The 19991-nt window shown below is 52.2% G+C and overlaps 7 protein-coding genes across 7 annotated transcripts; 3 read left to right on the top strand and 4 right to left on the bottom strand.

The window, feature by feature from the left end:
• Nucleotides 1–17: 17 nt before the first annotated feature.
• TRIVIDRAFT_210592 (uncharacterized protein) lies at nt 18–3221 on the bottom strand (the record flags this gene model as incomplete). The annotated part of the gene is made up of 3 exons (XM_014095929.1): nt 18–35; nt 270–346; nt 418–3221. 3 exons carry the CDS (start codon nt 3044–3046, stop codon nt 18–20), a joined length of 2724 nt encoding a protein of 907 aa, XP_013951404.1.
• A 581-nt stretch (nt 3222–3802) lies between these two features.
• TRIVIDRAFT_75793 (uncharacterized protein) lies at nt 3803–4755 on the bottom strand (the record flags this gene model as incomplete). Its single annotated transcript, XM_014095928.1, has 2 exons — nt 3803–4481; nt 4560–4755. The coding sequence occupies 2 exons, from the start codon at nt 4666–4668 to the stop codon at nt 4129–4131; spliced, it is 462 nt and encodes a 153-aa protein (XP_013951403.1).
• A 3709-nt stretch (nt 4756–8464) lies between these two features.
• Nucleotides 8465–8992, top strand: TRIVIDRAFT_92555 (uncharacterized protein; the record flags this gene model as incomplete). Its single annotated transcript, XM_014095927.1, has 1 exon — nt 8465–8992. The coding sequence occupies one exon, from the start codon at nt 8792–8794 to the stop codon at nt 8969–8971; it is 180 nt and encodes a 59-aa protein (XP_013951402.1).
• Nucleotides 8993–9399: 407 nt separating this feature from the next.
• On the top strand, nt 9400–11141 carry TRIVIDRAFT_13611 (uncharacterized protein; the record flags this gene model as incomplete). The annotated part of the gene is made up of 3 exons (XM_014095631.1): nt 9400–9870; nt 10006–10135; nt 10207–11141. Coding segments are annotated over 3 exons (1536 nt in total), but the record flags the coding sequence as incomplete, so codon positions are not given.
• Nucleotides 11142–11600: 459 nt separating this feature from the next.
• Nucleotides 11601–13743, bottom strand: TRIVIDRAFT_42275 (glycoside hydrolase family 37 protein; the record flags this gene model as incomplete). Its single annotated transcript, XM_014095926.1, has 2 exons — nt 11601–13479; nt 13550–13743. The coding sequence occupies 2 exons, from the start codon at nt 13741–13743 to the stop codon at nt 11601–11603; spliced, it is 2073 nt and encodes a 690-aa protein (XP_013951401.1).
• Nucleotides 13744–15102: 1359 nt separating this feature from the next.
• On the bottom strand, nt 15103–16389 carry TRIVIDRAFT_210590 (uncharacterized protein; the record flags this gene model as incomplete). The annotated part of the gene is made up of 3 exons (XM_014095925.1): nt 15103–15865; nt 15931–16189; nt 16259–16389. The coding sequence occupies 3 exons, from the start codon at nt 16323–16325 to the stop codon at nt 15103–15105; spliced, it is 1089 nt and encodes a 362-aa protein (XP_013951400.1).
• A 1456-nt stretch (nt 16390–17845) lies between these two features.
• Nucleotides 17846–19167, top strand: TRIVIDRAFT_183497 (glycosyltransferase family 17 protein; the record flags this gene model as incomplete). Its single annotated transcript, XM_014095924.1, has 1 exon — nt 17846–19167. The coding sequence occupies one exon, from the start codon at nt 17846–17848 to the stop codon at nt 18962–18964; it is 1119 nt and encodes a 372-aa protein (XP_013951399.1).
• Between the last annotated feature and the right edge of the window lie 824 nt (nt 19168–19991).

Below are 19991 nucleotides of genomic sequence, written 5' to 3'. Positions count from 1 at the left end.
TGTATACCAGGTCCTTTTTACGAAAACAGGTTGATCTGGAATATATACATATACTAGTAGAGGCACGGATAATAACGAGACATCTTGCCACAATCTTGGCTTAAGTATTCTTATACCTACGAAGAGTCACAGATGACATCCCAGAGCAGTAATTTCAGAATAAGTTATATATAAAATAGTTTCTATTACCCCATGTCCAAGAAGGCTGTTGCTACATACCTACGCCATACCCAAATATTACAAACAGCGAAAAACAAACGGTATTATACCTTCTTGCCGTTGGGCTTAGGATGCGAAATCTTGAGCCACTCTCCGTTGAAGGCGTTGATAAGCCAGTTATTCAGCTCTAAAAGGGGAATCATTAGCCATGCCGGGACATAGTGTTGTGAAAAAGAAGGAAGGGAGGGGGAAACATACTATCGTATACAATGCGATTTGCGCCATGGAAATAAATGCCATGGTCGCTGTCAGGGAAAACATGCACGTCGTAGTTTTCCACGCCGGCCAAGTCCAGGTTATCCAGGAGCGTGAGCGAATTCTGAAAGTGCACGTTGTCATCTGCGACGCCGTGCATGAGCAGGAAGCGCTTGTTCTCGCCAAGGGCCGTGGCGTTGGATATCTTGGAGAGGGAGTAGCCCTCGTCGTTGTCCTGGGGCGTGCGCATGTACCGCTCCGTGTAGATGCTGTCGTAGAAGCGCCAGTCGGTGACGGGGGCCACGGCCATGCCGTAGGAGAATGTTCGGCCGGCGTCTTGCTCGAGCGTCTTCAGCGTGGTGAAACCGCCATATGACCAGCCCCAGATGGCGAGGCGCGTCTCGTCGACGTAGTCGAGGGAGGCAAAGTGGCGAGCGGCCGCGATGTGGTCTTGTGCCTCGAGGAGACCGAGCTTAGAGCGGACTGGCACTCGGTGTTTGCGGCCAAGGTAGCCCGTGCCTCTGGGGTCTACGGTGATGACCAGGTAGCTAAGGTTGGAGGCAACGTAGGACTGAAAATCAACGGCAAACGCCTTGGTGACCTGCTGAGAGCCGGGTCCAGAATACTGCTGGAAGAGAACGGGGTACTTCTTCTTGGGGTCAAAGTGCGCCGGACGACGCTCAAGGTAGTTGACGGTTACTCCATCACCGAGATCAATTGTCCCATATTTCAGAACAGGGAGCTCGTGTCTCTTGGCACGATCGGCGAGCTCGGCGTTGTCTTCGACAACAACGTCGTAGGAGATGCTGTTGGAGGGGGTGGACACGACTCTCTGGTGTGGAATCTTGGGTCCCCGGTACGAGAGCACAGCGAATCCGGAACCCGAAGAAAAGGAGGCCTGGTAGTAGGCCTCGGCGGAAATGTTTGTGAAGGGCTGCAAATCAGAGCCGTCAAGCTTCACAGAGTACACGTGGCGCTGGATAGAAGACTCTTTGGTCGCTACAAAGTATACAAGGTTGTTGACTAGGTCAACCGCCGAAGGGGCTTCATCTACCTCCCACTCGCCGGAGGTGAGCATGATGGGCTCGGAGTTGTTGAGCGGCGTAAAGTATCCAATATGTTCATAGCCATCATAGATGACGGTATCCACATACCCATCCTCTGGTCGGCCATTCTCGGGGTCTGCGGGGACATAGGTCATGGAGTGAGAGATCTCGAACCAGCCGCCGTCAATCTCGCCGACATCAATGCTATTGACTGTCTTGCCATGGCGCTCACCGACGTCGATGAGAATCACTTTGAGGATGTCACTGATGCGATTGGTTTGCTTGACAAGAACCTTGCCGCCTGCCCAGATGAGACTGTTGATGATGCGATCATCATCGGGAAACTCGTCACCAGTGGTGACCGAGAACACATCGCCTTTGGAAACATCGTAAAACTGGAGGTCTACAACAGGGTTGTGCGCACCGGCCTTGGGATACTTGATTTGCTGCACCTCGGGGTAGGATTCTTCGCCACTGGGAGGGGCGTGGCCGCTGGGGCGCGAGATGAAGAACTGCACAGGATACTCGGGAACTCCAGTTTCGTTGGTTCGAAGGAAGGCCAGATACTTTCCATCTTCAGACCACCAAGTGGCACTGTTTCCACCGAATACCTCCTCTTCATACACCCAATCGGGGATGCCATAGAAGTACTCTGGGCCGCCATCCTCTGTGATCTGGACAATGTCCCCGTCGCCGGTGAGACGGCGGATGTAGAGATTGTTCTCCCTGGTAAAGGAGATGGAGTCGCTCCTGGGGCTCCAGCCTGCAAGCTGAACTCGAGCTCGCGCATCCAATGGCACCAGAGGCTCCGCCGTCTGCGTCTCCACGTCGAAGATGAAATAGATGGCTGTAAAGGAATGTCTCCAAACGGACTCTTGAGATACGCCAATCAAGACCCTTTTCTGGTCCGGACTAGGCTGAAGCCATTGGGGGGTATAGGTCTGGCCAGCATATTCAAAATTGGCGTCCTTCATGAGGGTGCGAGACTTGGCCAGCTGAGTATCCGCATCGTCTGCCGCAGCAGTTGCAGTTTCGTTTCCAACGGCTGACCGAACATCCTGGACGACGAGATAATCCTTGCCCGGGACTCCGCGCTCGAGTAGCAGGCCGTCCTCGCCATCAGGACCTGCAATCCAGCTGATGGACTTGTGCTTGGCCGACCAGTAGCGATCGTAGAGCTGTTCCAAGGTCACAGGCTTGCCGGAGCCACGAGAGTCGGCGTCTGGGTCGTGCTCCACATCGCTGGCGTGTTTGTACGATCCCGTAGAGACGAAGACGACGAGCGATGCTATCCAGGCAGCAGCGAAGACAACGGCGCCGATCAAGAGGATGCGACGCAGTTTTCTGTCCATTGGCCGGCGTTGCAGGGCGGCGCCGGTTGAGCCCAGGAAGGCCTCGGTCTCGGCGTCGTCGTCGGCTTCGTCCTTGAGGGGATCCTCAGTGTACACGTCGGTGTATCCAAGCCTGGCGCGGGCCTTTCGCGGCACTTTCCCCTTCTCCATCTCCTCTTGTATTCGGTCGAAGACGATGCTAGTCGTCGACACGGACGACAGCGAGTCTGCCGACGGGGATCTCTCGGGCGCCATGGCTGGCGACGCCGCACGCAGGGGCTGCGGTCCAAGGGGGATTTGCTTGTGTGTTGTCGTCTCAGTCAAATTGAATAACGCCTCGCACCATCGTCCACCGGCGAATAACGATCGGCGATCCGAGATCGAGATGCAGCGCGCTCTGCAAGGTGGCGACGAGAGAAAAAGACGGTCAATTGCCGGTGTTGGTGCAATGCTATGCAGAACCTTGGAAGGTTATTGATGCCTGTGTTTGGGAGTAAGCAAGTGCTGGAGCTATCTGATTAGGTGATGTTGGCAAGGCGACAAACAGGTGTACCTACATACATGTACTCATACAGTAAGCTACAGGTGCCCGATTAGGCTTGGCGAGCCTCACCGCGCATAATCGCCCCCGATTCTGCCAGTATCAGGTGCCGACCTTAGTAGTGTACAGGCATATAATCCAGACTGAGCTGTTATACATACAGGTCGTCAATCTGACAATACCGAGATGAAAACGCATTGCCAAATCAGCATCAGCACAAAACAAGGCGTCAACTTCGCCATGGCCAGCCGCGAGCTGCTATTTGCCTGCCTTAAGTGGGCTCCGCACTGGTTGATCGCCCAAAGTGGAGTCGCTTGGCTCCGGCTTATACGAGGACGCCCTCTGGGCTGTAAGAGTCCTCCATTGACGTTAAAGACGCCTAACTCTGTGTTGGCCGCGGAGCATGCAAGGTACACTGGGTGTTAAAGTAGGGCTGTTTTAATTAATTCACTTGTTGCGAGAGGAGTGTAAAGAGAAGATGCAATGAATACAGGTAGGTAGTAGGCAGTAGCTACAAAGGACATGAAGCATGAGGCAGAGAGCTAAGGTATAACAACATGAAAACAACGCAGTAAAACAACATGAACCTATCAAATCTCATGGCATCGTGGCCCAATCACTCAGCTTCCCCAGAAACGCTATAGATAGAAGCATCGACACTGGCCACCCACCATCTTCGGCTGCCGCAGCCTTCTCGTGTCTCATAACTCACAACTCACAACTCACAACTAAACCCCAGATGGGCGTGATTTGTCCGCTCCCAGCCTCTCCTGGTGCCGGATTCTCCCCGTCCCAGTTACTGCGTTGCTCCCTGCAGCTGAGGGGGGACGTGGACGCTCGAGTCGGCAATCTTGACCACCCGGCACGCTGTTCCATACGCCGCCGTCTGCGCAAAGCCGCCCATATCACCGGCATCGAACCTCAGACAGATGATGGCATTGCCTCCCCGCTTCTTACACTCCTCCACCACTCTGCTGATGGAGTCGTTGCGGCACGAGTACAGCATCGAGGTGAACCAGCGAAGCTCTCCGCCGGCCATGCTCTTCAGCACCATGCCCAGGCTGGCGCCGATGTTGCGCGACCGCACTGTGATGCCGTAGACGGTGCCGAGCACTTGCTCGATGCGATAGCCAGGAAGATCCATCATAGCTAGATTATGCCATTAGCCATCTCTTGTATCTCTTTTCTGGTAGGTAACAGGGCTTGCGCATCACATCGCTAGCTTACTGGTTGTCACCACACCCTCGGTTTCTGTAAAGCAGTGCAGGTCAGTGAGATGGTCGGGAATCTCCGCAGTCTCCTGCTGCTTATGCTCTTTATCTCTTCCAAAGACCATGATGATGGTATTTATTGTGTTTATGAAGTTTGAGACGCTGCGGTAGTATAGTATCAAGTATATGAAGTCTGCTCAAGGCATCCGAGGCTTATTATTGAATACCTGATCTGCTCGTCTTATAGGTGAATCCCAGCTCTATTTATACCTCTTCGCGGAAACTCTAGACTAGGCCGACATCATCGCCATTTCTACCATCATCAGCATCTCCCATCACTGACCATCTCACAAATCCCCTCATTGATGATGGCATGGCTTGGGGCAAAATGCCTCTAAAGCTGCCGGTTCGCTCCATAGAGCCCAATCCGTGCAATTCCAGCCGTAGCGCCACCGCCTAGAGCGATCCTGCTGCAGGGGGCACAGCAACCAGCCGCCGTATTGCTCGCATTTGGGTGTGTTGAACAGCCAGCCTAGCCGCAAGAGCTGTTGAGAGAGTTTTTTTTCGTTCAAGGTTCTTGATTTCACTCAAGAGTCACATGTGCGATGTCGTAGCCATCATCTTATTGTATTACCTTCTTATGCGCAAATCGCCTGATCCTGCCCTGCTTCCTGAGGAGTACCTCGTCTCCGCGGTGCCCAACGTGTAAGATACAAGTACACCGCTAGACAATGTAGCATTCAAGGCACCACCCACTTATAGCTTCACAGGGAATGGATGTCATCATTGTATCAAAGGTCGAGAGTCATGTTGCATATAGGTAGCAGCCTGGGAGACGGGTACTAACCCAAGGGAGACCCATCAGGCCAAACACATTCACGGTCATCCGTACCTGACAGATTACGGGGTACCGCCTTCGGGACATTTAATACTCGGGCGGGTACTTTAGAAGGAAAATTCTCCTTGAGACGCACCCAGCACAGCGGTTTGCTATTAGCAGGAGGCACCTTCAATAGTATTCCTGATTCTCTCAAGGTGCTGGAGCTATTAGAGGTACGCAGGTACGTACATCCACAGGTACCAATTTCAGCGCCTGAGGTACTAATTTTGGTCAGCACAGTTCAACCGCCAACTTCCTACCTTCCATGCGACACGAAACAAAGAAACCTAGAAGAAACATCAATCACCATCGGCCGCTTCATTCGCCCGAAGCCTCGCCTGGCGCAGTCGCACTCAGAGGCGCATTGCCTCTCGTCTCTCCTCTCGGCAGCTCTTACACCTCGATTGAGGCGCAGCAGATGCTGCATGCACCAATCCCTGCGAAATGATACGTGGCTGGCCTGGGACGCCACAGGCGCCAAACCCACCACCCGACTAAGCCACCAGCCTTTTCCAAGACTCTTTACCAAGTTGCCAAGTGACCAGCCAAAGGGGGTTTGTTTCGTCCAATAGGATTGGGTAGTTTCAGACTGGTAGAGCAACTCAGAGGATAACCACCTGTCCCTTGTTTGGAGACGAGGTACGTATGGACACCTTGGAAGATGCGAGACTCTTATAGAATTGCTGTGAAAGCTGTTGCTGTAACAGCTTCGCCGGTGGGATGCCTGGTGGCCTCAGAGACCGAGTCAGTTGCCAAATTCTGGACCCGAGCAGCTTTTGTATAATAGTCATGACTTTTCACTGCAACACAGACTTCGGCAGTATAGACTATAAAGAACTAATGCTAATGGCGGAACTGCCCTTATAGTCTGGCCCCCAACTCTTGTTCTCGTCCACAACTCATGCTATACCATTTTAGATTCACCGACGAGCTATTACAATACAGCAATGACGCTATTCATCGACAAGAAGACCCAATTTCGACTCGACAACCATTACAAATGGCCTTTTAGGCATCGAAATTTTCCCAAGTGTTGCATCCGTCTTCCTCCCGCCTGTTGGTGAGAGCCAGCTAACTCAGTTTGGAGAAACCGTTGGCCAAGCACGGAACAAAAGAACAAAAGAACTCGGCATCAATCCTTGACCAGCTGAGAAGGAAGAGATCCTTTGATCCGCTTCCCATCATAGGAAGTTTCTATAAACAGAGGTTTTCTGTCTCAACCCGGCACCTACTTCGGGTCGTCGCTCTCAGCTTCTTCGGCTTGGACCACGGGACCCCCCGGATCCCGCCCCCCCGACCCCGGGCTCTCCACTCCCGTTATGATCCGTCGATTTTCGCCAACTTCTAAACCGACAACAACTACTTCAAACTATCAAATATCATGGGGGAATGGGCATAGAAGACAGGGTTGATGCGCACCGTCTGAAATAGTTTCGGTTGCGGCCCGACAAATTACCTTACCTTGACAGCAAATCGAGTCATGGCAGTCCATACAAGCACGAGGCATTTACAACTTTCGGCCGCGCCGATGCCAATTCCTTCTGCTCATGCCCCCTAAAACGTTCTATTCTCTGTCAATATGCATAGCCAGGCCGTACTTGACACCTCTTAGATGCGGGAAGGAGTTTGTTTCCGTGAAGCTAAGAGTCTTGGGGATGCCTTCATCACTTTTTTTGCTCACGTCACCAACGCCACCCGACCACGGTATGTGCTGTTTCGGTGCACACTGCTAATTACTTGTGTCGGCTAACAGATCTCTTGCCCGGTCGAATGCAAGGAGCCCACTCGTCCTCGAACCGCCGGTGGCGACCGAGCTGCAGCTCACAGCCTTGTGATGAGACTCGCGCATGCAAGGTCGAAAAGTGGACAGTTGAAACTGAAATTTGATACGCGCACCTTGCGGTGCCACCCCTTCAGCTTCGTGATTGCGCCGCAAGCATCTGTGGGCATTACTGCATGCCAGCGCACTTACACTGGTTGATGGAGATGGTACTCCGGACCTGGTTCAGCATTGAGCATCACCTTTCCGAAGAACACCTCCCAAGGCGTTTTACCGGTTTTTTTTTTTTTTTTTTTTTTACTTCTCCCCACCGCCGTTCTGGCTGTGCATCAGCTTCATCTATCTTACAGCGGTGGCTAAGCATCCAGCGAGCAACATAACAAGATGGAAGACGTGGCAACCCATCAACAACCATTCCCTCGGGCGCCTCAGGCCCGGCAAACCTCTCTCCCCTGCCTGCAGAGTACCGGGCGGGCAATCATACGCGATACACACCCCGCCATGCCATGCGGGAAAAAGGCGACAAGGCAACCCACCAAAGTCAAAAGTGCTTGGTAGGCGGTCTGTGCATCCTGCATCGCAGAACACGCCCAGGGGCGCTCTCTCCAAGGAATTATGTAGGGAAAATTGGCTCAAGTTAAGTGTCGGCGCCCCTAATTGCGCCTATGGAGGGGCGGGTGCGCCGTATGGTTGATTGGGCTCAGCCATTCAGAGCGGAGGACCCAGTTAGCTGCGGAACCACGCAGAGCAGAGCCGCATGCGATATTGGACTGACAGCAATTATACTGTTCATCGGGCCTGCCGCTGCTGTTGGCATTTTTTGTTTCGTCGCAATCCGGTGGAAACACTTAGATTGCATCAATGGCCATCGTCAGAGGGAACCTGCATTGTGCCCTGACATTCACTCGTCCATGTCACCTCGCAGAGCCTCCTGGTGGAGATGATGTTTCTGGTGGGCGAGTATGGGGACCTTGAGGACTGATGCAGGTGCTATGGAGAGGAAAGAGAATAAGGCGTCACTCGCATTGGCTCACCGAATCAACAGTGTGGTGGTCGAGTGATGCCCAGTTTTGCCTAACATAGCAGGACGAGGCTCTGTCCGGCAGCATGGGTTTGTGTGTCCCTGTCCACACGCCCTCGACGCCTTTTACTCAGCAACACTCACTCTCCAACAAAATTTCATTAGAAAAAGCTCTGCCCGTTCGTTTGTCCTTCTCTCTTCTTTTCTCCCATCCCTGATTAATAAAGGCCACATCCAAAGCTTTGGCTCGCCATGGCCTTCCAAGAGCCTTTTGACCAAGACATGGTTGCTGATCCACAATCGCAACTGCTCACTTCTTTTACTGGAGGGAACAACATGCTTGAGGCGACCAAGAATGACACTTCCTATAGGTAAGCACTGACTAGCTGGTGGCAATTTAATATTGTCGGTATGCATCCTATTCTTGCCACAGCTAACTCAGTCTTGAACAAAGGTCTTTCGCAGCTGAGGCCGATGGCACCCATAAATACCATGCATCATCCGGCAGCACGAGCTCATCCGAAGCCATTAGATCAGATTTTCAAAATGCTTTTCATCTGAGCAGCGATGTGCGCAGCCCGCAGACTGCATTTGACTCCTCTTTTCTTGTTGTTCCTAGCCGAGTTGACACTTCTTCTGATTGGCCTCAACAGCAGCCCTGTGCAGCCAATAACGATGGCCTGGTTTTCAGCTCCTCTGGTCAAGGATCCAGCCTCGGCCGCAGTCATCGGCCGCCGCTTGGAATAGAAACAGACAGGCTGGTACACTATGGCCCCCCGCAAGGTCATAAACACACGGTTCAAGAACTTCGGCGTGATTTCTCGAATCCTGAAAAGAAACATGCATCTTTCTATCCAGGAAGTTTACTTCCAGAGCCGTTCCCCCCGTTGAGACCATCGCCGCCCTTTGTAGTCGATGGTTTGTCAAGCATCCCAGTCACGCAGGCCCCCTTCCCTCCAGGGCAGCTACATGCCGTTAGCCAACCCAGTCCAAGCGTTTACTCCAGCCATTCCTCCCAGGATGGCACTCTCTCAGTCAATGTTTCCAATCCTAGAGAGGGGAAGGATGTGTTTTCTGATATACCCATGCCGAACAATCCAGACTATGCTCAGGATGCCTATTTCAAAACCCCAACCCACTTGATACATGATGCCAAGTCTCGGCCGGATATCCAGGCCATTGGAAGTGCTGCATTCTCCTCTCAACCTGGTAGTTGGCCATTATCGCCAAGTGTCGAGCCAAGCACGAGTTATACCTCATCAGAGGCTAATTCCAGCACTCCCTCTCAAAGCAAAAAAAGAGGCAAACGCCCTCGGGCTGCAAGTATGACGCGACCCCGCCGTCTCTCTCTCTCGGATTCTTATTTCCCTCCCTCTGGAAGCTTTGGATCCCATTTCCAGGATCGGCCTCGAAGTACTGGATTCTCCCGGAGACGTCTTTCAGCCGGACAAGTTCCTCTACTTCCCAGGCCTCGCCCACCTGGGGTGGCTGATAAAGGTGGTATGAGTATGTCGAATTCAAAACCAATGCCAAAGAAACCTCGTGGGAAACGCATCGGACCTTTGCATGAGGACAGACGGCAGCTCGCAACCAAAAGGAGGAACGAGCGGACCGTATGCATTGGCTGTAAAATGGCCAAAGTCATGGTAAGTCTTGAACTAAGTGAAAGCCTCGGAGCCATCTCTGAACCATGGCCCCCGTTGTTCTCTCTACATACACACCCACATGCCTGCCTACCCATCTATTATACAGAGTGTATAACTAACACGCTTCCTTGCCAGTGTGACGGTCGAGAAGACGGTCGGGACTGCTCGCGGTGCGCCAGTAGCCATAGTAATGCTCCCAAGCCATTTGTGTGTGCGCCTGCAAGCTTCTTTGAACTTGTTCAACAGGGTAGCACCGCCCTACTTGGTAAGAGGCATCCTACGCGAAAACATGTATCTAGCGACCTTTAGCTTTTTGCTAACGTGCCCTAATAACAGCCCTCCACATACTATATCCTTCCGCCTTCGCCGGCTACCGCCAACCGATTGAGCTACCTTCGGAGATCAATATAAGACGTATACTCCGCTGCATTGGCGATTTGCAGAGAAGTTACGACGCTATCCGTGTATACGGAAGGAAAGGACTGCTTTACGAGCTTGACCTCCATGCCTGTTGGGTATACATCAACTCCACCTGTTCTCCAGTAGTGCATCCTTTTCGGCAATTCATCAATGGACTCAAGGTCCAAAGGCAAGACACGTGGAAATCATGCATCAGAGATGGTCACAGTCAACCATTAAATGAGGAAAATCTGTGTGATACGCTCCTCGCGTTGGATGACATGGCTCCTTGGGTTACGTACACCCTAAGACCCAAACATAGTGACTCCTTTGGGAGGACAAACGATGAACTCCAGACAGCACTTTTTCCAGACCATCCATCCAATAGGGAAGTCATCATCATGGCTGCCCAGCTGTCTCGAATTATAGGACGCAAATTGGAGCTCCACTTCTACGACCATCTTAAAAAGGCCCTTGCCAATCCTAGCATCTGCCGTGAACTAGTTCTCGACGTCGGTCGCACGCTGATGTCTCTCCGCCGCCGCCTAACCCAGTGGACATACTATTGGGCAAATGTATCCTTCCATACGACACCTGAGCATGAATCGCATGTTAACGAAGAAGCCAAGGGTGACGATCTGGCTAGTGACTCTATGAATCGCCTTAAGCAACTTTGCCAGGTTCTCTATGTTTATTTTTGCTATATGAGACGGCGACTATCCCCCAGTGAGCACGAAGGCATGCTGACTATGATGGTGCTGTATCCTGACAGTGTGGAAGAAGTGGAGGAGAGCTTTCCGCAATACGAAAGTCTCGATGGATTCGAAGAGTGGCTTCTTTTTAAAGATCAGCCGGTTGCGGAGACGAATATGGACGATCAGATGTGATAATTGCGGTTACAGAGCTGATATGACTTTGAATTGGCTTGAAGGTTTATGTGTGTTTTTTTTTTTTTTTTTTTTTTTTTTGTTTTTCTTTATCTCTTTTTGTTTACTTCAAGTTGATGAAGCCTTATTGGGTGAAATTACGAAGTGATGAGACTTTTTGAATTAATGTGGGGGATGAACGACACATGAATCTACTGAGCCTATGGATGGATGCCTTAAAGAATGACAGATATGGATGACGATTGGAGCAGGCATGACGATATGACATTTCTTAGTTATCATTTTGACAAAAAAAAATTGTTGTTGTTTTTTTACATTGGCTCACTCTCTCTTTCTTGTTTCACGAAAATCACATGGATCAGGGCTAGCCATGTTGGCATGTTTATCTTTTATACCCTCGGGCTGGATGTATTAACCACAATCACAGGTTATGCAGGTCCTGATTCAAAAAGCATTCAAACCCCTCATCCTACCTTCTGCCCTCCTCCCAAATCTCTTTACTCTACTCGCATCCCACGAATCCAACTGCACCGCACTTCTCTTTGAAGACGCAGACGATGGCGCTGGATGGCCTGCCGTAATGTTTCCGCACTTTGGCCTCTTGAGCTGGTTCCCAAAGGTATCCACCGCCCACAGCAAGACGCCGTTGGTCCAGCCAAAGCCCTCGACAACCTCGTACTCGCCCCCTCCGCCAGCGGCATTGGTCGAGTTGTCGTCGTACTTTTCAAACATGATGCCGACGTCCTGGTCCGTCAGGCCCTGCAGCTTGGGCGTCTCGGACGTGGAGCCGCCCGTGGCTAGCCATGTGCAAAAGGTGAAGTCGAGGTACCGCTGGCCGAGCTGCAGGGCAAGCTTCTTGACGTCTTGGTATGCGGGATCGCGCGCGGTGAAGGTTGCGGGGACGTTGTTGAGGCTTTCCATGAGGATGTGCATGTGTGGCGGCCAGACGTTGGGCTGGTCCCATTGCTGGCCTGTGTTGACGTTGCTGGCGGGAATGCCGCCTGGCCGAGTGTCAAGATAGTTTGACACACGGTCGAAGATGCGTGTTACTGCGTATGGGTTGTTCTTGAGATAGTCTGGGGCGGCGCCCGTCCACAGGGGGTAGAACTGCCCAACGTGGAATAGGACCTGTTGGCCGGGAGGAGCCGTACGTTTGTCGATGGCGAGGGAGTCTTTGTCCACGGGAACGTAGATGTTTTGGGATGAAGAGGTGAGGTTGTAGTCAAAGTAGCTAAAGAGGGTTTCGTTCCAGAAGACGGCCTGGATGGAAGCGCTGCGGTTTGCGGCGAGGGCGCTCCAGGTGCGGGCGGCTGTTCTGTTTCCGGTTTGGCTGTAGAAGCGCGAGATGGCCAGCTCGTTGCCGTAGAGGATGGAGTTGAGATCGACGGGGACGATTTCTTTGTTGTTCAGAGACCGAAGCGGGAAATAGACGTCTCTCATTGCGTCGGATGGGTTGGCTAACCAGCGGGAACTGTAGTCGTGGCCGCTCTCCGCACCGGAAGCAAGATTCGCGTATAACTCTTCCATCTGGGAGGTGTTGAGATGCTTCGTTTCGGGATAGATGATGCCCGAGGCAGCGTAGTAGGAGCGGTTGTTGGCAGTGACATAGTCTTCGAGAAAGGACTCTGGCCGCGGCTGAGTATTCTGTACGGCGTACTGCTGTAGAGTATACGTCTTGTTGCCGATATCGACATTAACCGTCCTGTTCGTCGTCCAGAATTCGTGCTCTTTCACTAAGAGTGGCAGAGCTCTCTTCAAAATACTCGTGTCATTCGTATGCTCGATGTAAATCCTCACCATCCGCGACAACAGCGGCGGCTGCGACCGATTCAAGTAATACAGCCTCGCCCCATTCGGCACAAACCCAAACCTCTCGACGAAATCACAAAAGTTCTCAATCGTATTCTTCGCAATCCCGACAAACGCCCCTCCCGTACGCAACAAGCCCTCGATGATCCAATACGAGTCCCAATAATACGGCTCGCGAAAGCGCCCCCCCGCAACGACAAACGTGCGGTTCACGGGGATGAAGCTGTTGGGACACGCGGAGCAGTTTGCCACGGCGCTGCTGCCGGAGTAGCGACGCGTGAGGTCGGGCCATATGGCGATGACCTTTGAGACGAACTGCTTGATGACGGTGTCGTTGATTTTGGAGAGGAAGACCGGGTTTGTGGTGAGGCTGGAGCGGGGGACTTCGACGAGCTCGCCGCCGGCGTCGGCGAAGTAGGTTGATAGGAAGGTCTGGAGGGAGGAGTCGTTTGTGAGGGGCTTTTTGAGCATGTTGAAGGCGGCTTGGATTTCGGAGAGGGGTCTCTTTGCTGGCCTGATGTCGAGTTTGTGAGTTTTTTTTTTTTTTTTACAATGTTCTTGTTCTTCAGATGGCATTGGCTTACATGTCTACAAAAGTCTTGGAGTCGGAAAAGGGATGGGCCAGCTCGACTTCGCGGAGGATGTCTCCATGGCAGTAGATGGGTGAGTCGCAGGGGGCGATGACGGAGCCATTGGTGTAGAGGGCGTTGACCACATCCACTTGTATGGCGAGAGGTATCGCCAGAAGGGCAGTTACGAGGGATTGCAGTGAAGGCATTCTGAAGTTATGGCCAACAGCCTCAAAGGCATATCAGGGAGTCGACACAAACGGCGGACGCCTTGGCTAGAGGGGATGGCGAGGGGGATATTTATAAGATGCTGGAATTCTTTACAGGTCATAACTGAGCAGGTTGGTTACATCGATTTACGCAGAGCAAAGTACATGACTCTTGGCATCATCATGGCCCAATCCAAGTCTTTGGTCCACCCCTCCAAGTTAGCAGTTGATTGTTGGAGGGGGAACTATTGTGTGCCTGGGGTGTGGTGGCTTGGTATGTCGTATGAGGCTTTTGGAGCTGTCATTGGGGCAAATGATTGTGCCAAGATGAGGTTCATGAAGCATGTTGACGACTGAATATAGAATGGACAATCTCTTTGGTTAATTATGTATCTTATATATGGAGATTCAAGCTGTTGACCTGGATTTCCGCTCTGAAACCAAATTTACCTATTGGATCTCGGTCAATAAGTATCATGAAGTACACGAAACATCCAGATGCCAATTCGAATCCCCCACGGCGCTTCCCCACAGCATCTCCAATGCCTCTAGGACTAGCTCAGCCCCCGCACTGCACTATTCCATGCACCTATTCTTAATCCGATGATGCTTATTCCAGAAGCTGATGCAGGATGCAGGATATGTACAGCAAGTACGTGTACGAGATGAGACATGGTATTGTTAATTCCCCCATGTTTCATCAAGTCACCTCCCAAGCATCTCCTCAATTCATTCACCTTCCTCCAATACAAAACTGAATAAACAAGAGAACCACTATTCACTGTCCAGCATCCAACATCCCACCTCCGTGTCTTCTACCATGCTTCCATCGAACACCGCATGACGTCAAAACCCGCCAGCAAACCATCACCCACCGAAAATCCCCAAAAAGTGGCGGCCAACATTGTCATCCGACACTTTCCGTTGGTCCCCCAAGAAATCCCAGCACGGCAAATCCCTTGGGAACGGGCAAAGTCAATCGCTCACCGGGTTGAACAGCCTTCGGAGCATCCGTCTTGGGGTAAACGGGCCGTTGGGGTTCTTGGGCTAGAGGCTAGAGTTGGCCGAAACAAGAATGAGATTTGGAAGAGCCGGTGGTCGTGGCTTGGGGATCTGATGATCGGTGGCAATTGGGTGACATGCGGCGTGTAATTGACCGAAGTTATTAGCTGAGGGCTTACGTTGCTTCACAGTATCAATGAATATCAGGCCCTTGTATACGCGCTTGCATAAACTCGCCTATACCATCATATCGCTCATAGTGTATAGGTATGTGTGTATTTATGTACTCATGAGAACAATAGCAGTAGTGTATACAAGACAACTCATCTACTTCAGAGACTCGCATCTCGTCTCCATCTAAGCAAACACCTTCTTAAACACCCTCTCCAACCGCTGGAGAACCTCATCACCGTTCTGCGCAATCTGATAGTGCGTCACCAGCCGTCCACCGCTCACAGCCAATCCCTCCTCCTTGCTCAGCTCCGTAAATCTCTCCAAGCTGCAGCCAGCCGCGTCAATGTCCACCCAGGCCATGTTTGTCTGAACCGGGTGCACCAGCTTGCCTCCCATGCTCGTCCACAGCGCCTCGACCTTCTTGGCCATCTCGTGGGACTGCTTCAGCAAGCCGTCGCTGCCATCGGGCTTGGTTCCGAATGTCTCGTCCACAGCCACTCTGGCCACGGCCGTGATGAAGCCCGGCTGCCTCATGCCACCGCCAATCGCCTTGCGCGTCCATCGAGCATGATCAAGTGTCTTCTTCTCTCCAACAATGATGCTGCCGACAGGAGCTCCCAGGCCCTTGGAGAAGCACAAGCTCACGGTGTCAAACTGCGCGCAAAACTCATCCAGGGAGCCCGCGCCGGAAACCACGGCCTCCCAGAGACGGGCGCCGTCGCAGTGTATCTTAATACCGTTTTCGCGGGCAAACTGGGAGATGCGCTTGACCTCGCTCAGGGGCATGACCATGCCGTTGAGGGTGTTTTCGAGGCTGATGACGCGGGTGGGACAGTCGTGGACGTTGTCGCTGATGATGGCGTGGGCCTTGATATCCTCGAGAGTGAGGTAGAGGCCGTTCTTAGGGACAACAGGCTTGACAGTGGCGCCGGTCAGGGAAGAGACGCTATGAATATAAATGTCAATGTCAAATACAAATGAAATGAAAAATGAAAAATGAAGAGCACCAACCCTCCAGCCTCGTATAGAATAATGTGAGAGCGATGGTCTGCCAGGACACCGTAAGGAGGCTGGACCAAGAGGCTTCGCAGGGCCACCTGGTTGCCCATTGTGCCCGACAGAACAAACAGACCAGCCTCCTTGCCCGCCAGCTTGGCCACATGAGCCTCAAGATCCTGCGTAGTGGGATCCTCTCCAAAGACGTCGTCTCTGAGGGTGCACCTGGAGATGGCCGCCAGCATGGACGGCGTGGGGACCGTCATGACATCGCCTATAAGTGAAGGATGGTCAGCAGACTGATCTTGATGATCCATTGGAAAGGCAATGCTTCAGCTCTCACTGCGCAGGTCGAGCGATCCAGCGCCCTTGACGCCCACCCAGGCATTTGTTCCCTCTGGACCTCCCATGGCTGCGGCTGCACTGTTTCTGATGAGGCTGGTGGAAAGATGGCGTCTCAGGAACGGCGACTGGCGTGCCAAGATGTGCTGCGTGTGTTTATATACAACAGCTCGTGAGCTTGACGCCGAGGCGAGATGCAGAGAAAAGAGCGTGCCCCTCATTGATATGTCGTGGTGTTAATATAGACGGAAATCAAGGGCCACTATGGAGGGGTTCGAGGGGCAGTTTGTGGAGGGGCTAAACAATGAGCCGCGCCGCGCCGGCTCCGGGGGGCCGGACATGTCGTTGCGCCCTCCGTGGAATTAGAAGACGCCCTTTGGTTGAGTTGAGTTGATGACGAATAGTCTGACTATCGCTATTGTTTGTTGTTTGTTGTGAGTATGTATAATCACCAGTACTGTGGTGTGCTCAATTGTTGACAACTACCTAATAGAGTGTTGCTGTGTTGACTTGCAACAATTATGTAAAGTCGCCTCTTCATCTGGCGGCTAATAAAACCGTGATGGTAGGTTCCAGGTTGGATACAGTGAGCTTATAGCCAATGCTTCACAATCTCACAATTGCATGTCAGTTAAGTGGATGTGAGACAGAAGTAATAGTGAGAGCTTAGCTAGGTAAATGTATCTAGTCGCTATCTGCAATTGATGCTGTGTTGCCACTCTATTCAACCCACCTCAACAATAGTCTCCTCCCCTATGCAGCATCATCCGCACTGTTTCATAGTCTGATTTCTACCAACAGCACAAACGCCAACCTTTTCCCTTACAGGTTACAACATCAATTCCATCTTCACAGCTACAGGGTAGCCGACCTATGTAAAATGCTGGCTATAGGGTAATATAAGGGCACCTCGTAATAAAAAAACACCTACCCAAATTCACCCCCTGCAAAGCCGCTCGCTAAGCAATTTCTTCAGCGCCGTGTCGCACCGCAGCCAAGCCAAGGGAGAAGGGAGAAGGCTCCTTGGCATCAACTCCCCTTTTCCAGCGCATCAACCTCCTTATAAAACCCTCGGGTGCCCAGTAAAACCAACTCGACCAAAACCCTCCTTCTCCTTCCATCTCCTCCATCTCTTCCATCTCTACCACCTCTATCATCTCCCAATTACACACACATTCACACTCCCTCACCCCCTTCCAGCGCCACAATGAATCTGACGCTACTAATACAGCTCAAAACTTCCGCTTGCGGGTACCAGAACCGGTAATCAAGTCACTAAACCAGGCACCATGGGGGGGGCCATTTGCTGACGGCCAGCTCCGTTTGTGTCGTAGCTTTGCTCGTATCACTCGTGCGAATCATGGACTAGAAGCGCAGAGGTGCATCAGAAAAAAAGAGAGGGACCCTTGCTTTAGCCGGGATTCGACAAAACCGTGACGGGAACTGGTACGATGCCGGGAATCTAGCCCTTTGTCTCTACGCGTCGATCCCCGTGCGTGGCTTTTTCCCCGTCGCCTCGCCTCGCATTCGTCTTTCTCAGCAACCAAACACTTCTCTTCTCCAGCATGAGATGAGATAGACACCGCAAATGGCCTCCCGGGTTTCTCTCGTCTTCGTCGCCGGGCTGCTCAGCCTGTCCTTGTGGCTGCTCGGCCAGCCTCTCCTGGCCTCGCACCCCGAGCGACGCCGCATCTCCAACCTCGATCTCGTGCTCGGCGAGGAGCTGCCGACGCACCTCAACTTCTCATCGGAAGCGCGCCAGTTTTACGCCTCGGACCAGGCGCGGGCCTTTTGCGATGCCCACGGCTACACCGTCTTTGCGCCGCGGTCGCAGTCGGGCGAGCGCAAGATCTACGACCTGTTCATGGTCAACACGGAGCTGGACTGGATGGAGATCCGCCTCGAGACGCTCTACGACCACGTCGACTACTTTGTCATTGTCGAGTCGCCCAAGACGTTCCAGGGCAACGACAAGCCGCTGACGGTGCTGGCCAGCTGGGAGCGCTTCCGCCGCTTCCACGACAAGATGATCTACCACCAGCTCAACTTTCCCGCGGCCTTTGACCCCAAGCGCCCCTGGGACTATGAGGATCTGCAGCGCGACGCTATGTACGACCAAGTCTTCCCCCAGCTGGCCGGCCGCGCCGCCCCCGTGTACGGCGATGTCATCCTGGTGGCCGACGTCGACGAGATCCCGCGGCCCGAGTCGCTGTTCCTGCTGCGGACGTGCAACTTCCCGCGCCGCCTGACGCTGGCCTCGCGCTTCTACTACTACTCGTTCCAGTTCCTGCACTCTGGCCCCGAGTGGCCGCACCCCCAGGCCACGTACTACATGGGCTGGCGAACCGTCCGCCCGACGAACCTGCGCAACGGCGACGGCGGCATCCCCTTTTTGCGCGACCTCGACAAGTCGCGCCTCAGCAACGCCGCCTGGCACTGCAGCAGCTGCTTCGCCACCATGGAGCAGTTCCTCAACAAGATGGCCAGCTTCTCGCACGTGTGGATGAACCGGGACGAGTTCCGCAACAAGGACAACATTGCCAAGGCGGTCCGCGACGGAAAGGACGTCTGGGGCCGCGACATTGATACTTTTGAGAGGATTGAGCGGAACCAGGACATTCCGGCGGTGCTGCGGAGGGAGAGGGACAAGTACAAATACCTGCTGGACAGGAGCGGCAAGTCGGCTGGCTTTACGGATTATCCTTGATTATCCTTGATTTTTTCTTGTATTTTTCTCCTTTGGAGGGGGGGCAATTTGGACATGATCTTTTTTTTTTTATGGATATCATATTGGCTGGTGTACAAGGGAGTCTTGGTCATAGCTTTCACGCATGCATTTTGTACGAGAACAACCCATCAAATAGAGCTGAGAAGTGTGTGCCATTATAACCGAATATTGTCTAATGAAGCAAGGAATGATGCTCAAGGAGCATGACCCGAGAAGCGAACAAATGAATGTGATTTGTCTCAGCCATTCTCTTTTTTTTTTCTCCGCCATTATCCCATTACCATTAATGTCATTTGGTGCCATTAAAAGAAGGTGATGAATAAGAGCTGCCAGCACTCTTTGAGGCGTCTACAAAACAGACTGCAATCCATAATACAATCGCAGTGTGCTGCATTCTGTATGTCCGCTGGCAGTCTGATGGTTTGCGCCGGCCAAAGAGTGCTGGCAGCTCTAGTTGTGGTCTCAATCTCTCAAGATAATCATTGAGACGAAATGAAGGTGAAGAAGAGAAGTCGGTAGATAAAAAAGCATCCGTGCTAATAAAATAAAGCAAAGTCAGCTCATTAATCTGGAGAGGTGGTGTTATTGCTTGGGTACCCACCGCCATGAGCGGCATGTCTCGCCCATCAAAAGGTCAAATCTCCATTTTTAAGAGGTGTCTGGCTATCGGTTTTCACATGTCAGTCCCGTGCACATTTTCCAAAGTATCATCTCGAGTTATAAACTCACATTCACCTCTCCCCGGTTTAAAACTCCCCCCCAAAAAAGCAACCTTTAAAACCAACGCCTTTATAACTCTCCAAGAAAACAACCAAGAAAAGAAGAAAAGAAAAAAAAGCAGTTTTTACTCCCCAAACTCCATTATTATTAAAAGAAAGCCACAATGAGAAAAGAAGAAAAAAAAGGGAAAGAGAAATGGATTGAGAGGATGGAATATCTAAAAATACCTGCCCATCAAGGTGGGGGAGGGGGAGACTACTTTGTTGAGACCCAAAAGTGACGTTGT

Source organism: Trichoderma virens (assembly GCF_000170995.1).
Source record: "Trichoderma virens Gv29-8 chromosome Unknown TRIVIscaffold_89, whole genome shotgun sequence".
Classification (NCBI taxonomy): Eukaryota; Fungi; Ascomycota; class Sordariomycetes; order Hypocreales; family Hypocreaceae; genus Trichoderma; species Trichoderma virens.
This window is presented reverse-complemented; position numbering and strand designations above follow the sequence as displayed.